Here is a 17,309-nt window from a genome sequence, read left to right on the forward strand (position 1 = left end):
GGGTGGGGTGGGGTGGGGGCTACAAGCAGGTGGGAACACCTCTCTGTTATTTGGAGCTGATGCCGTAAGTTGGCCAGCTGAACAGAGTGTTCTCATTGGCCCAGATGCTCAGCCGAGGCTACCTAGGGGCTGGAGGGAATACTCCTTTTCCCTTGCTAGGGCTGCTGTAAAAGAAATTGTCCACTTCTACAAACACCCTCCCAGACACACATGGAGCTCCCACATGCTGGCAAATGGCACATGGAAACTTGGACAGGCTGGCTGGGGAAGCTCCTTGGCACTGACAGGAGAGCCCCGGGGAGGGGCAGGAAAGCCTGGCCCCGTGGTGATGGGGCCCACCCTCCAAGGCAGGGCACCGAGTGTCAGGCCAGGTCACCTCTCCACGTGGGCCTGGCCCAAGGGTAGAGTCAGATACAGACCAGTTCAGATGCCTGCTGCTCCCCAATACCTCACAGGTCATGACTCCCTGTGGACCCAGTGGACAGGGCTTGCTTTCTGTCCCCTTCCCCTCCATGTTTCTGAGCCCGCCTGGCCCCCAGAAGCAGTGCCTCCCTCCTTCCCCAGACAGGTGCACCTGCTGCTGGCCTGGCCAAGCCAGGCACATGGCTTACACTTTCTTCTTTCCTGCCAAGCAGCAGCGAAGTGCCAGCCAGCCAGGGGCACTGAGCCATAGCCAGGGCAAAGACGAGTTTTTGGAGACAGGCCAATATGAAGAAAGTGCGAGCTGACTGGCACCCTGCACCAGGCCCGAGACAGGGGGGAAGAGAGCGCTCTGCCACTGTGCCCTTGGTGGCGCAGCGTCTGTGCCACCCAGGCTGCTGGCTCCCAGTTGAGGCAGAGATTCCAGCACGGCATAGGACAGATCCCCAGGGGCTCCTCCTATGACCTCACTCTAACCTTTTATTTTGTAAAGAGGCCAAAGGAGCACTGAGGCCTGGCCTCCTTGGCCGCCCCCATGCACAGCCAGTAGGCAGGGTGAAACCAGCCACTCAAGAGGTACCTCTTCTGGTGGCAACCCAGAGCATGCCACCCTCCTGCAACCCCACACCCTGGGGATTGATGGCATCAATTCCAGCATCCCTCTGCAAAGAGATGGGCCCCTCCACGGACGCTTCCCTGGGCCTCGCCCTGCTAGAAGAGACTCTCCCATTCTGCTGCCTCCAGTAAGGCAACTTGCTAAAATAATGACTACTGAGTCACTGAAACTCAGTCTAGGTCTGAAACAGTAACACCTGGAATACTGAACGGGCCAAGGGCAAGTGGGTTGCCTAGACTGGGAGACAGGGTTGGGGGGGGGGCAATCAGAGAAGGTCACAGAACTAGCTTTTCTGTTATGAAGTAATCTCTTCTTAGTAAGCGCCGACAAAGAGTCAGCAAATGCTACCACCTCCCTCTCCTGAGGTCCACGTATGACTGAGGCTATCCTGCAGCCAAAGGTCTCCCTTTCTGAGCACCTGAATCTCCAACCAAAGGGACCTGATTTTTTGGTACCTGCCTTTCAATCTAGATAGGTGCTGTGGGGGTTGGGAACATGTGACGTTCCCCCTGCCCCACCCTCAAACAATTCAGCTCTGATGCTGGCTGCAGTGATGACATCTAGTCCTAGGGAAACAATGCTGCAGGACCTGTATCCTTGCAAACCTAGGATGCTCATATATCCTGTAAAACCACGAAATGGATAGACAGGTGTCCTCCAGAGACAGGCCCTAATGTAAGGATTCTCCGAAGTCAAACATCCCAAAACAAATAAACAAAGAAACAAAACCCCAAAAGCCAAAAAAGCCCAACTCTAGCCCATCTTTCCCTGAAGCTGCCTTTAAAAAGAGAGAGAGAGAGCATTTAAGAGGTGCTCAAAATTAAAATGTCATCTGTTATCAACATTAAACTAAAAGCAAGCCTATGATTCAAATCACAGTTTTCTCAAGTTATCACTTCTGTTGATTAATTTCTATGCTCACTTCTGACCAGGATATGGGTCAGTTCTCAGCTCTCAAGTAGAATCTCCACAAGGTCCCAAACTAGTATTAGCTGTGGATATTTTGACCTAATTTCCTTTGGATTTGCTGTTCCAACAGCACTCATGGGCCTCAGTAGAATCTAGCCCCTCAGATGGTAGCACCCCTAAACCCCACCTCTGGCAGTATCTGGAGGGAGTGACTGGTTGGCTGCTTGCTTTGAGTCATGGGACACCAGTGGGAAGAATCTGGCCAGTTCTATTTTGGCCATGAGCTGGGAAATCCCTTGGCTCTTGGCTTGCCGCTGGTATAGAAACAAGGCCTCGGTCCCCTTATGGCGGGGGCTGTGCTGGAGACAAAAGGGGACCCCAGCATAAGCCTGGAGATCCCTGGCAGTGGAGAAATCAAACACAACCACATCTCATCACTTTGATGCCAAAAGAACTACTGCTTGCTGTTCCCTTTCTCCTCAACCAGCTGTTGTTAAAGCACCAACAAGCAGAGTGGAAGCCACTGACTACTGTCTTACCATGTAAGGCCCCAAGGAGCAGGGAGAGAGAGCCCTCAGCACTACACCCCAGGCTCCAGGAGCCATCCTGGGGGAAGAGGTGGGAAAGGAAACATGTTGGAAGAAAGGGGCAGAGAAGAGGGAAAAAGAAATATACTGAACGAGTTACTGCCCTCTCCCATGATTTCACCAAGAACTGGATGTCCTCCAAGTCAAGTCAGGACTTGTTTCCTCAAGGGGAGAAAAAAAACAAAACAAAACCCCAAACAAAATAAAACAAACAAACAAACAAACAAAAAAAACACAAGCACCTTCAGTCTATTTTCTTGGCTGGAAGCCGGAGCAAATCCAGCAGATATTTACACAAGGGCCCAGCCATGTATGAGAACAGGATGACCAGCTTCCCGTGGGTCATGGTCATGAGAGTCTGGTGTCCCGAGGCCCAGATGCGGTACCAGGGGCCGTAGAATGGGTCTGAGATGGCCGGACACAGCATGTTGTTCAAATTCACTTCGGTGACCTGCAGGGACAAGGGAGGTAGAGTGAGCGTTCACCATCCTGAGGCCTTCTCTGGCTTCTGCCAGTTCAGCCGTGTCTACCTAAGGGGGACTAGACAAGGAGGGATTGATAAATCCCCACCTGTTCATAGAGGGATCTTTCTCCCCTAAGTTTGGGTCATGGCTAGAGCCCTTTGGAGGTGATGGAGGAGGCCATCCAGTGGAAAAGCTGGTCTTGCCTTTGGGTTGGGCCCAGAGTCTGTTGACGTTCCTAAGTATTTACTATGTGCCTAGACCCGGAGAGGTCTTATGGGATAAGAGAGCCATCAGCTGCATGGTCCCTGCCTCTGTGTAACTAGGAACCAATTAAATTTGGACGATCGGTCTACCACAGCTGACGTCAAACCAGACGGTGCTCACTGGCTCTTGCCCACCATAAGATCTGAGGCGTGTACAGAACGGGGGCGGCAGAGTCCTCAGATAAGATCTGATGAGGGAAGTCACACCATTCTGAATGGACTCATGAAGAATGGATGGGAGTAATGATGAGGAATGGAGTGAACAGAGCCTTCCATGTAGGAGGCATGGCCTGAGCGAGGTCTGGAGGTGAGACTGAGCGTGGTATGTATGGTGACATGGAGACACCGACTCTTGTGGAATCAAGGAGTCACAGTGGAGACAGGTGTGAAGGTAAGGGCATGATGGTCAAACTGCTTCCTTCCGAGAGCACAGGAAGCATCTATGCTATTGGCAAGGAGCTCAAACTACCCCCAGGCCAACCGGAACAGAGCAACACACCACGGTGGGGAAGAGAAAATGACTGCTTCGACAAAGGCACTGGTGACATCAGTTACGTGCCCTAGTCCAGCCAGGTCCCGCCAAGACTCCACACGGCTAACGGTACATTTAACGCTGCTCGCACACAAAACCCGATATGCCACTCCCACCCCAAGGACGGCCACGACAGCTGCCTTCCAAAGTCCTTCAAGCCCATTCTCCTTAAAAACAAGTCCTCACCACCTCTCAAGAGAGGTGGAGGGTTTGTGCCATGTCACAGATGGGTGGAGAACAACACTGCCCTCAAGGATAATGTGACTCACCCAGAGCAGTGGCAAAGCCAGGACTTGAACTTGGGTCTCCCTAACCAAGCCCCAGCCTACTGCTACTCACTTTGCCACCAACTGATACACCACCCGGGCACCGAGCAATCCTGGGCTCTGGATAACTCAACTACTGAGTTCAGCTATCAGCCACATTCCAGGTAGGTCGGAACATCCCAGAAGGCCACGGGGGTCACCCGACACCACACTTCCACTGGCCACACAGATTTGGGCCTGGTGGTAGGCCTAGAATGGACCCAAGGTCAGAAGTTTCCCCCAGGGCCAGGGTTAGGGTCCTGCCTCTCACACAGGCCACAGCCAACAACTGTCCAGTGCAGCTCACTATTTCCGACCCAAGTGGCCATGAGTGAAGGGCCTCCCTGCCTCTCCAGGGATGAAAGAAACAGTCATTACTGAAGGATTCAGAAAGCTCTTTGGAGAGGCCAAAGCTGTGGATCATAAATCAGCAACCCAGACACAACAATCTGACAGTGTGGCCTTTGGCATCTCGTATTTTCAAAACAAAACGATATACCAGCGCCAACCAGGATTATCAAGATTTATGAAGAACTCCAAACAGAAGGGATAGAATGGGATAGAACCAAGCTTACCAGGCCCAGGATCTGCAAGACGCTGAAGTGGTAGAAGAACATGAGGCCAGTTGAGAGAAGGGCCCACCGGAAACTGCTGAGGGGCTCCGGGGTGTAAGCACCTGGAGAGAAAGGGACATGGTGAGACAGCAGGGGTGGTGACCCTTCTCCTCCCTTACCCCCCGAGGGTGCAGGTGCTGAGGCCATAGCCACCATCTGCTGTTCTACCCACTTCCGCTACCCTGCGACAGCTGCTCAATGGACAGCCCCACTGATTAGCTGGGTGACTCTTATCACCTCTTCCCAACCTTTGTTCTGCCAAGTAATGCTGGGGCCATTCTAGAGAGGATTTTTTTTAAACTTCTAATAGTAACACAGTTGGCCCTTTGTATCTACAGATTCCACATCCCCAGGTTCCACCAACTGGATTGGTCCATGGTTGATCTTTCGGGTTCCACATCCACAGATGCAGACAGCCAAGTATATTACACCATTTTATGTGAGGCGCTTGAGTATTCTTGCATTTTCGTATCTGCAGGGGTCCTGGAACCAATTCCCCTCGGATACTGAGGGACAACTACACATGCTCACTAAAGGAAATTTTGAAAATGTTAAAAAGGTAGAAATGAGATGGAACAAAAGAAACACACCCCCAACACTCTACTAGCTGAATGTGACCACTGCTAGAATCTGGTGTGTCTCCTTGGTTCTTTTTGCCTTGGGAGTTTCTTTTCTTTCTTCTTCTGATTACTGATTGGAATTTTACTGTATGCATAATTCCTCAGCCTTCACTTTCACCTTTGTTATAATCAGTCTTTCATGTTTCTAAAGAGAAGCATCATTGAGGAAGTGTGGCATGGTGGTTGAGCATGCTAACTTTGATGTCACACAGATTTGGTTTCAAACCTGGATGCTACCACTTACTGCCTGCTTGACCCAGGAAATGTTCTTTAAACTCCGTGTTCCTCATTTTACTTGTCTGTAAAATGGGGCTACTTCTAAGAGTAGTTGTGAGGAGTAAAGGAAAGAATATGTTGAGAGCTTTCAGTACGGAATCTGGTACAATGAAAGTGCTCAGTATGTGTCAGGTACTGTCATTATTGCCTTGTTATTATTATCATTCAGATAACTAAAGAATATGCCATATCCAGTTATCATGCCATTTCCTGATCTTTAGACAACTCTCTCCCACTGGAACAGCAAAAATTATGTATTTGTCTTCTATTATCACTCAGAACTCCCATCCCAGTAGGCTTGGGTATATGCTAGACCTTGCAGAGTAGGGAAATGGCTCATAGAATGCTCTGGGGGCAGGCATCCTATAATGCGGGTGCTCCACAATGAAAGAAACGTGGAATGCTCATCTCAAGCAAGTAGGCAGCAACAGGAGGAGGAGTATTTTCCCAAGTCAGTCTTTCATGGATCCATCCACTTATTCACCAGTTATTAGACACCTATTATATTCCAAGCCCCGAGCCAAGCATTGGGGATAGGAACATAAAGGAGGTGGGCTCCCTGCCGCCTCAGACTCATGATCTGGTGGTGGCGGCAGACAAACCAGGCAACAGTGAGAACCCGGTGCGATGACCAGGTCTGTGCTGTGTATAATGGGGGGATGGAAATCAGCTTGGCAGAGGGGGCACAGAGTGGAGTCCTATAGGACAAATGGGACTAAAAGAGGGGCCTAGGAAAGCAGATATTTCTGGGAGTGAGCCAATTCACAGAACTATGGGGAAGCACTGAGACTACAGAGGCCAGTGTGATGGGGCAGTGAGCAGGAATAGGCCTCAGAGGTTCATAGGGTTAGGCTGCTCCCAGCTGGGCCACATAGGACCTTAGGAGCCGTGCTGAGGTCTTTGGGCTTCATTTTGTGCTGCAGGGTCATGACACTAAATGCCTGAAGCCTCAGGCAGGCAATTAACTGGGAGCACGGGAGTGACTGGGGACAATGAGCCATCGGGGATACTGGAGACCGGCCAGCTGGAAAGGCCAGGCCCCTCCTGAAGAGGGCCATCCCCACTCAGCACCACCCAATCCCTGCCCTACAGAGGTCTGGGCCCAGCGCTGACAGTGTTTTCACTCTTGCAAGAAAAGCCAGAAGTGGGGAACTTTCATACGGAATTTCCTGATTTTTAAATGTTGGCAAATAATTCAGAATGTTTTAAGAATGCTCAACGGACCAAACAAAACATGTCTTCTTGGACGGCTTTCAGCCCAGGGGTGGCCAGCTTCAAGCTCTGCTGCAGAGCCACAGAAAGCAGAAGAGAATGTCTGCAGCAGGAAAGTGAGATCGATCATGCATGTGCTTGAAAAAGACCACCCTGGCCCCGGTGTAAGGGATGGGGCTAGAATAGGTGGGGCAACCAAGAAAGAGAGTGCTTCCAGAGCCCAAAGATGGAGGAGGATGGATGGCTTTGAAGATACAACAGTGGCCCTGTCTTCTAGCTGGGCATCACTGGGTTGATGGTGCCACTTGCTGTGATGGAGAAGAGAGGAAAAGGCAGATTTGGGAGAGAAGGTGGAGAAATGAGGCCAATTTTAGACATATTGGAGTTGAGGCGTCCATGAAATACCCCAGTGAAAGTGTCTCTTGGGCTGCATGCACTTTGGGAAACACAGTGGGACAGGGGTGGCGGTGTGGGCACTGGAGCTGGGCAGACATGGGTTCTCAAATCCTGGCTCTGGTTGCTTAGCGACCTCAGGGTTGTGGGCCAGCCACAGTATCTCCAATTCAGTTTCACTCATCTACAAAAGGGGGTGCTGTGGCCTACTTCACAGGGTAGATAAGATCATATAAGCCATGACTGGAGTGCCATATCTGGGATTTAACAAATGCTGATTATTTTCCTTATGATATGAACTGCAATCTCAGTGAAAAGGACAGGACAGAGCATCCAGCCACAGGTGTCATGAGCACAGGACAGTAACCAAAGTCACAGGAGCCTATATAGACTGAGCAAGGAAGAAGGCCAGAGGCAGAACACCACAGTGGGGAGGAGGAGGAGAGGAGACAGGGTGACCGAAGCCTGCTGGGTCTTCTAGGTAAGAAGCTCAGGCTCACTCCATGGACAAGGTGCACAATCACTGCACACCTGAGGCACCCTTTGCGAGCATCGGACTCATCTGTCCACTTTATAGATGGACAAACTGAGGCCAAGAGACAGGCAGCCCCACAGCCAATGTCAACAGCAGAGTACTGGGCTCTCAGACAGTGCCAAGGGACTCAATGCCCTCACTGCCACCTCTCCAGACCTCCATCACACCACACTGTACCAGCTCTTTGTCTGTCTACCCATCTATATGAGGGCCTCAGAGTTGAGGACTGAGTCGGATTCTTTTTTGAGTTCCTAGCATCTAGCACAGCACTTGGAATGCACGTACATTGGATGTGTTTTCCTGTCTACCGAGTGAGTGGGAACTGAGCACTGTGCTGTCATCCTGGCTGCTGAGGACATGAAAGGGAAGAGGAGGGAACCTGGAGGATCCACAGGTGCTTAGAACCTTGTTGAGCAGGTTTTCCCAGGTTTCCCTTCTCTCCAGCCTCTGCTTGGCTCCCCCTGGTGGCATCTGGGCAGTAGTGACAACCCCATGGGTGACGGCTGCGGGGAAGAGGGGACAGGAAGAACCAAACAGGGAAGTACCCTCAGCCACGCTTCAGCAACCCTACCCTGTCCTCCCCTAAAGGCCCTGTCCCCTGTCCCACCCTATGGTAAGGGGAGGGGGCAGGAGCACTCAGACACTGCCAGGGGGTCACGTGTCTCAGTGCTCTTACTGCCTCTAGTTCAAACCCCGACTTGAGTACCATTCATTCTGTGTTGCATCATCCATCTCTAAAGAAGGCTGACAACTGAGGAGTAGATGCTTTTGAACTGTGGTATTCGAGAAGACTCTTGAGAGTCCCTTGGACTACAAGGAGATCCAACCAGCCCATCCTAAAGGAAATCAATCCTGAATATTTACTGGAAGGACTGATGCTGAAGCTGAAACTCCAATACTTTGGCCATCTGATGGGAAGAGCCAACTCACTGGAAAAGGCCCTGATGCTGGGAAAGATTGAAGGCAGGAGAAGGGGATGACAGAGGATGAGATGGTTGGATGGCATCACTGATTCAGTGGACAGGAGTTTGAGCAAGCTCCGAGATGATGGACAGGGAAGCCTGGTGTGCTGCAGTCCATTGGGTCACAAAGAGTTGGACATGACTGAACAACTGAACAACAAAATCCATATCAAGTCAGACTATCAGATCCCTGAGGGGCAGGCAGTTTCTGAATCACCACTTCACCTCCAGCACCAGATACACAGTAGGCACTCAAAAAACCATCACTGCTGCAGAAAAGGCTGGTACAGGCTTTCTGGAGTATCTATAAACTCTAAACCTTTTGGCTCAACAATGTTACTTTGAGGACTGCTATCAAATACCTCCAACACCCAGCAAACAGCCTTTATGTACACAAAGACATTTACACTTGCACTATGTACTGTACTGGGACACTGGAAACAAACCAATGGGGGAGATATGTAAACTCTGGTGCCTCAATATTATGCAATAGTCGCTGCCACTCAAATGACAACCAGACAAACTATATACCTGTGCAGAAAAGTCCCTGGCTCGTGATGCCAAGTTTAAGTGATGGAACCAAACAGTATGTCAATGATGGGAAATGTGGCTTAGTGGTTTAAAACAAAGGCCTTATAGTCAGACAGCCTTGGGTGTGAGTCCTGCCTCTGCCATGGCCTTGGGCAAACTGCGCCACCCCTCTAAGCCTGTTTCCTGTAGTAACATCTATCTCTCGGGGCTGCTAAGTGGAGTAAGAAATGTAAAAAAGTAAACACAGCAGCTAGCCTGGCACACAGATGGCAGCTGCTATTTTTATCATGGCAACCACAGCCATCCAAAATCTCATAAAAGACTGGAAGACAAGGAATCTTGTAAAGAGGTGAGCTTTTTCTATGAAGGGGGACTCTGCCTTTTCACTGCTGATGGATTTTTTTCACTGCGAAGGTGATCAAATATTCAATTTCTTTAAAAAAGAAGAAAAAGAGAAAGCACTGTGAGAATAGATGACCCAGTCTACACAAATATATGCAAATTGTATGCAAACACACATCATTCTTTTTTTATATACCTGGATATGGCCCCTGGGAAAATCTCAGTGAAAAACCAGTTTTCTTTTAAAGGAAAAGAGAAACTTAAGCACTTTCAGAAAAATTAAACACATAAAACTTTTTTTTTAACTTTTAAGAAAAAATAAATGTGACATTTGCTACTAGCATCTTCTATCCCAGGAGGATAGAAGCGTCTCCACTCTAAAGGTAGGGGGAAACCGAGATAATAGCTTTTTCTGAAATCGATTTCTGCCAGAAGAAAGCTTTAAGAGCGCTGGGAGAGATGTCAATGTGTACCAGCAGCCACGACAGACCCCCAGAGGCCTCTCCCAAGGGGCTGTTCTCTAATCCTCTAATCCCAGATGGGAAGGCCTTACACCAAGGGGATGAAACAGGGCAAGGCGGCATCCTAATCATCAATCTTCTTCCCATTGCATTCAACTCATTCACTTTTACATGTTACCCATTCATTCAACATGGACTGGATACATGTTGGGCAGACTCCATGCTAGGCAGTGGGGATGCGGAGGCATAGGTAGGTCTGTGAGCAATGAGACAGTGTCATAAGTTGTGCCTTGTGGGCGCGTGCTCAGTCATGTCCAACTCTTTGCAGCCCCCAGGCTCCTCTGTCCATGGAATTTTAAAGGCAAGAATGCGGGAGCGGGTTGCATTTCCTCCTCCAAGGGATCTTCCCAACCTAGGGATCGAACCCACGTCTCTTGCATCAACAGATGAGTTTTTGTTTTTTTTTTTTTACCACTAGTGCCACCTGGTAAGCCCGATAAGATCAGCACCACTAAGTAATGGGCACACCGAGGAAAAGGAGCTGGAGAAGATAACAGTTGGGATGAGTTTTGAAGAACAAGGAGATGAGGACAGGAACTTAAATGAAGGAAAGAACATTCCAGGCAGCGAGTACAACCCGGGAAAAGCCGTGGAGACATGGAACAGCAAGCTGTTTGCATGGAATCCCAAGCAGGTCTGTGTTGCTGGAGCATCAAGTGGGAGGGGGACATGTGCCAAGAAATGAAACTGGAGAGACAGGCAAGAGGGCTCAGGTCATGAAGAGCCTTGTCTGCTGTGCCTGGGAACTTGGCCTTTATCCTTTACACAAGAAGAAGCCACTGAGAGGTTTGAAACAGGCAAATGCAAGATCAGATTTCGGTTTCAGCTAGCTTGACTACTCTGGCAGCAGCATGGATGAAGGGCGGGAGAAGGATAAGACTGAAGACCAGGTTGGGTGCCGCTGCAGAGATGGATGACTTGGTGATTTGCTGGGCATGGAAGAGGTTTCTAGGGTGACCCCCTAGGTCAATGAGTTTGGTAACAGAGAGGCATTGATTTGGGGGGAGGAGAGCTCAGGTTGGGGGCATGCTGACACTGAATGCCTACAGGGTACCCCAGGTCTAGAGCTCAGGAGAGGGAGATGGCCTGGAAACAGAGCTTGGGGTATGGGTAAGATCAACAAGGAAGAGTCCACAGAATGAGATTAAAGGACCAAGGACAGAGCCTGAAGAACACCAATAGCTACCAGGAGAAAGAAGACCCATAAGAAGACAGGACTGAAGACAAGATTAAAGACTGTAACAAGCCACATTTGGCAATTTCCATTTAAATGGATTAAGATGAAGTAAAATTAGAACTCTGATTCCTCAATAGCACCAGTCACATTTCAAGTGCTTGATAACCACACATGGCTAGTGGCTTCCATACTGGACAGGGAAGAGATAGAACATTCCCATCATCACAGAAACCTCTGCTGGGAACACACTTCTCTACAGAGTGCAATAAATACAACTATTTTCACTGGGTTTGCTGGAGCAACTTTGGGAAAGTAGTGAGGCATGAGCTGAGTGGTAAAAGATTGAAGAAAAGGTTTCCATGTACATAAGGTAAGGAAGAGAATGCCAGGAAAAGGGAACAGGATATGCAAGGTTACAGAGAAACCATCAGTCACATTCCCAGTGTCTCAATTCTCTGAATGACCCTTTCACAGCCTTTTGCTCTTTCATGATCTACCACTTGACACAAGGACCCTGCTTCATCTCTAGTACTGTAAAGCAGTCAGTGGTTTTTTTTCCTTGGGCTCATATAGGAAGAGTGCGTGCCAAGTTGCTACAGTCATGTCCAACTCCTTGTGACTCTATGGACTGTAGCCACCAGGCTCCTCTGTCCATGGGATTCTCCAGGCAAGAACACTGGAGTGGGTTGTCATGCCTTTCTCCAGGGGATCTTCCCAACCCAGGGACGGAACTGTAGTCTCTTACATCTGCATAGGCAGGAGTAGGAAATGTCTTTCTTTGCATTGCTGTTTCCAGGCCACTGGCCTTCTTTTCTCCCGAAAACCCCACAACCACCATACTGCACCACCCACCAACTACCCTTCCCTTTTACAGCTGCCTACAGACGTACAGGTCATGGCTCTCAATATTCCTCAAGGATATTAGTACCTGGCTCAGTACCACTCTCTCTAAAAACACTACTGCCATAGCGCTTGATCATTTCAATATCTAACAGGAACCCTTGCCTCTAGCTTCTCTCAATGATTTTGTCCCCATCTCACCTCAGCCAGTCATTTTCAAGATCATGCCTGAGATCTTATAATTATGAATATCTGTAGCCCCTCATTAAGTCAAGTATTCCCTCTCCACCCACCACTTGTATTTTTCCAGCTGACCCCCTTTAACCCTGACCCCAATACTTCTTTGACCCCACTGGAATCTGTGATCCATGGGTCCTACCATGCTTTTGCTGTCCTTCATAGTCCCTTCTCTCCTGCATTTTCATGACCCATCACTCGAATGATCCCTGCCCTACACCTTTGATGTCATGGCAACTCTCATCTGGAAAAAACCCCAGCCTGGCTTAAGTCAGTCCCAACCTGCTCTTTTTCCTTGCTTGCACCTACACAGTTCAACACGGCTGGAGAAAAACAACAGTGCTGGCTGTTCTCACTTCAGTGAGAAAACAACAGTGCTGGCTGTTTCGTGATCACACACCTGAAGTGCATCTTTCGTGTTGCCAGGCAATTAGAGTCCACTCTCCCAGCCCATTCACTCTCTCAAGGTCACAATTTAATATTGTCTCCCTTGCTTTTCCGAGCTTCAATACTTGTATCCCATCCTCACTCTCAGATGAGGACCCTGATTCCTACTTCACTGAGAAAAAAGAAATCAGACAAAAATTCCCATAAGCACTCATGATCACGTCTAAGCACATATCCACATTGGTGCCCAGAGTGCTCTGCCTTCACCCGGTTCCCATGGATGAACTGCCCAGGATCCTGCCCAAGGAAGGCCCAAGGCAGGCCTTTCCTTTTGTATCCCAATACCATCTGCTCGTGCCTCCTCAATATTTCCCCCCAAACTCTTTCCTCTTCCTCTTATATCGAGTTCCTCCTTTCTACTGATTATTCCCATTAGCATATAAACTAAACACACTGTAACTAACAGCTCCCATTCTAAAACAAACCCCCACACACTTGACCTCACTTCGCCCCTGCACATTCCATTCCTCTGCTCATCTTTACAGCAAAACTCCTTGAGAGAATTCTCCATACCTGCCCTGTCTGATATGGTAGCCACTGCCAGGCATGGCTAGTTAACATTTGAGATTTGGCTAGTCTGAACTGAGACGTGCTATTAGTGTAAAAAATACTACCGGATTTCAAAGGATGTAAAATATCCCAGTAATGATTTTACAGATTATTCAGGAAGGATAATATTTTAGATATAGTGGGTTCAATATCAGTTACATTATTAAAATTAATTTCACCCATTTCTATTACCTTTCTTTAGTGTGACTACAAGGACATTTGATACACTTATGTTGCTACCAAGCTTTTACTGGACAGCACTTGTCTATACTGCCATGTCTACAGCTCCTCTCTTCCAGGTCTCTCCCTCCACTGCACAAAACAGCTCCTGTCCAGGTCACAAACAACCTTTCCATTGCTAAATCCAATGGCCAATTCTCAGGCCTCATCTTAGGCACCCTCTGTGTCTTGCAACATTCTTCACTTGGCTTCTGGGACGCTGCTGTCTTAGCTCCCCCACTCCTGCCTTATAGCCCGCCTTCCTCTCGATCTCTGTTACTGCTTCCTCCTCAGCTCCTTGACCTCTAAATGATGGAGAGAATCAGACTGCAGAACTCGAGCTTTTCTTTTCTCTACAGACTTTCATTCCCTAGGTTATGTCAACCAATCGCATGGCTTTAATACCTGCTGATTACTCCAACATTTTCATCTCAGTCTGGACCACTGCCTTGAACTCCAGGTTCACACAGCTCACAGTCTGCTCACTATCTGCGCTTGGATATCTAAGTGGGCGTCTTTCTCTTAAACCCAGCTTTTGATTTTGGCTTCTATGGTAGATCGTTACAGTACTGGTTTCCAGTATCCACACTCTTATGAATTCCTTTCCCACACTGATTTGGCCATATGGCCCATCTGGCTAAGCCAGGCAACTTGCTTTGATCAATGGGACTTCAAAAAGATGGGATCAGGGGCTTGATAAGTTCTCATGCACTGGGGCTTGCCCTCTTGGAATGCTGCCCGAGACCCCCATGCCATGAAACGCCTCATCAATAGAGAGGCCCAGCCATTCCAACTGTACCAGTTGAGTCCAAGCAGGACCAGTAAGTAGAAAAAAATGTTTAGCTCAGGCAGCTATAGCAAAGTACCATAAACTGGGTGGCTTAAACATTAGAAATTTATTTCTCACAGTTCTGGAGGCTGGCAGGTCCAGGATCAAGGCCCCGGTAGACTTGTCTGGTGAGAACCCACTTCTCTGTCCACAGACAGACAACTTTTGGCTGTGTTCTCACATGGTAGAAGGAGCTAGGGAATTCTATGGCCTCTTCCCATGGCCTCTTCTCATCACGGCACTAATCACAATTGTAAAAGCCCCACCCCTATGACCTCATCCAACCCCAATTATGTTCCAAAGACTCCCACCTCCAAAATAGCATCACATTAGGGGGTTAGGACTTCAACATATGAATTTCAGGGTTGGACACACATATTAAGTCCATGACAAAGAATTACTCAGTTAACCTATACAACTGTGAAAAATAATAAGTCATTGTTTTAAGCTACTAAGTTTGGGGCATGCTATACAACACTAGGTCATTGAAGAGCACTCCCGCCTCTCCAAAAAAGCAATAAACAAGCACAAAACCCCTTCTCCTAGCCTTCCTTATCTTCATAAATGGCAATCCATTTAAGTTACTCAGATCAAAAACCTTAGAGTTATCTGTGAGTCCTCTCTCTCACATCCCACATCTGATCCATCAGCAAATCCTGTTGGCTCTACCTTCTGTATGTATCTGGAATCCAATGAGTTTTCTCCACCACTACTGTTAGTGCTCAAGTCACTGACATTTCCTTTCTCTTTTATTACAAACATCACTTACAGATCTCCCTAGTTCTACCCTGTGCCCTTACAGGATAGTAAAATTTCAGCATAGCAACTAGGTGATCCCTTGAAAGACGAACTCACATCATGTCAGTCCTCTGCTCAAAACCCTCCAATGGCCTCCCATTTCCCTAAGAAGAAAATGGCAAGTTCTTAATGGTCTATGAGACCCTAGATATGGTTTGTCCCTCACCCATATCAACTCTCTGACCTCCTCTCCTATTACTTTCCCCTTCCTTTACATGGCTCTAGACACACTGACCAACTTGCTATTGCTAGCATACTCTAGAAAGACTCCTGTGTCTCTGGGTCTTTACACTCATTATTATTTTCTCTGCTTTTTATACTCTTCCAGATATCCAGAAACCTGCAAGCCTTTGCTCAAATGTCATATTCTCAGCATGGCCGTCCTTCACTCTCCCCACCCACTCAGCAGCACTATGCCCCTTACCTGCTTGAACTCTGCCTCTATACACTTAACATCATCTGACTTGCTATATATTTTATTTATTGCTATTTATTTATTTCTTTACTGTCTCCTCCCACAAAAGAAAGTAAGCTCCGTGAAAGCAAGAATATGTATTCCTTTTACTCGCTGCTTCATCCCCACAAGTGCCTAACACCAAGTAGGGGGTTCAACTCATATTTGCTGAAAGAATGAAGCAAGTGGCCCAGTATGTTCAAGAACTTAATATCATTGAGTCTCAATGGATTACCAAGTGGAGACAGAGGCATAAACAGGAGATGAGGGCCAGTTCTTTAAAAAGCCTTTTTGCAACATTGTAGAAGGGAATGGCAACCAGTATTCTTGCCTAGAAAATCCCATGGACAGAAGAGCCTGGCAGGCTACAGTCTATGAAGTCTCAAAGAGTTGGACATGACTGAGCAACTTCCACTTTGCAACATTAGATATATTGAACTTTACAAATCACCTTGAGATCCAGTTAAAAGGCAGGCTTTGAGGCAGTCTGGGGTGGGGGCTAGAGACTGCATTTCTAACTGGCTCCCAGGTACTGCTGGTCCTCAGACTATACATGGTAATGGACAGGGCTCCTCATCTGGCTGCTGACTGAAATAGGGTGAGATGAGAGGCAGGGAGACCAGTATTGAACCTCTGTAATAGACCAAGTCAGGATGATCAGATCTGAACTAAATAAAATAGGAGGTGTGTTATGTGCTAAGTTGCTTCACTTATGTTCAACTCTTTGCAATGCTATGGACTATAGCCTGCCAGGCTCCTCTGTCCATGGATTTCCTAGGCAAGAATACTGTAGTGGGTTGCCATTTCCTTCTCCAGGGGATCTTCCTGACCCAGGGATTGAATTGCTTCTCCTGAATTGGCAGGTGGACTCTTTACCACTAGTGCCACTCTGGAAGCTCAAAATAGGAGTAGTAGGAATGAATTTGAGAAATGATCAGATCCAATTGATTGGATTGATGGGATGGGGGTGGTAAAAGGCCAATGATTATCTTTAGATTTTTGGTGTGGGTGGTGGTACCACTCAGTGGGATGGGGAACATCGGAGAGGATGTAGATTTGGGGATAGGGGATAAAACAACAAGTCTAGTTCCTGACAACAATGCCATGCAACATTTGCTGCCCTTTAAATGAGAAACCTTCATTTCTTTGCTTTTTTTTTTTCGCATGTGGGATCTTAGTTCCCCAATCAGGGAACGAAGCCATGGTCTCTCCATTGGAAGCATGGAGTCTTAACCACTGGACCCCCAGGGAAGTCCCAGAACCTTCACTTTTAGCTTCTGCCATAGTTACCCAGAAGACAGATGATCATGGATGTGTGATTTCCCATCCTTGGCCATAGAGTACAGGTCCAAGTCAGGACTCCTGCCATCCAGGCACCGGATCAAACGAACTGTACCCTCTAGGCTGCTTAATATAAGGGGAGGCGGAGACTGTCCCAAGTTGGGGGTCCATGTGGAAGGTCAACTTGGTTGACCGTTTTATCCTGAGGGGTTGGAGAGCCCACTCTGGCTAGGTTTCACCCTCAAGTGCCCAGTGGGCCACTTAGCCTACAGTGAAGGCATATAAAGACCCAACTTCACCCATGAGGATCAGAAAACCAGCCCTCTGCCAAAAGCAGAGTGAGGACCCTGGGCTGGCAAAGACTTCAACAGGGGGA

General features: G+C 48.2%; 1 protein-coding gene across 11 annotated transcripts in view; it reads right to left on the minus strand.

Moving 5' to 3' along the window:
* Window positions 1-17,309, minus strand: part of TMEM164 (transmembrane protein 164) — a 173,176-nt gene continuing 155,867 nt past the window's right edge. For all 11 annotated transcript variants that reach the window (XM_065915537.1, XM_065915536.1, XM_065915525.1 and 8 more), the window contains 2 exons: window positions 4,672-4,772; window positions 1-2,983 (listed from right to left, as the gene is read on the minus strand). In XM_065915537.1, coding sequence (XP_065771609.1) covers window positions 2,777-2,983; window positions 4,672-4,772 — 308 coding nt within the window. In that variant the 3' untranslated portion in view covers window positions 1-2,776. The remainder of the gene's footprint in view (window positions 2,984-4,671; window positions 4,773-17,309) is intronic.

This window comes from Muntiacus reevesi, chromosome X, assembly GCF_963930625.1.
Source record: "Muntiacus reevesi chromosome X, mMunRee1.1, whole genome shotgun sequence".
Taxonomy (NCBI): Eukaryota; Metazoa; Chordata; class Mammalia; order Artiodactyla; family Cervidae; genus Muntiacus; species Muntiacus reevesi.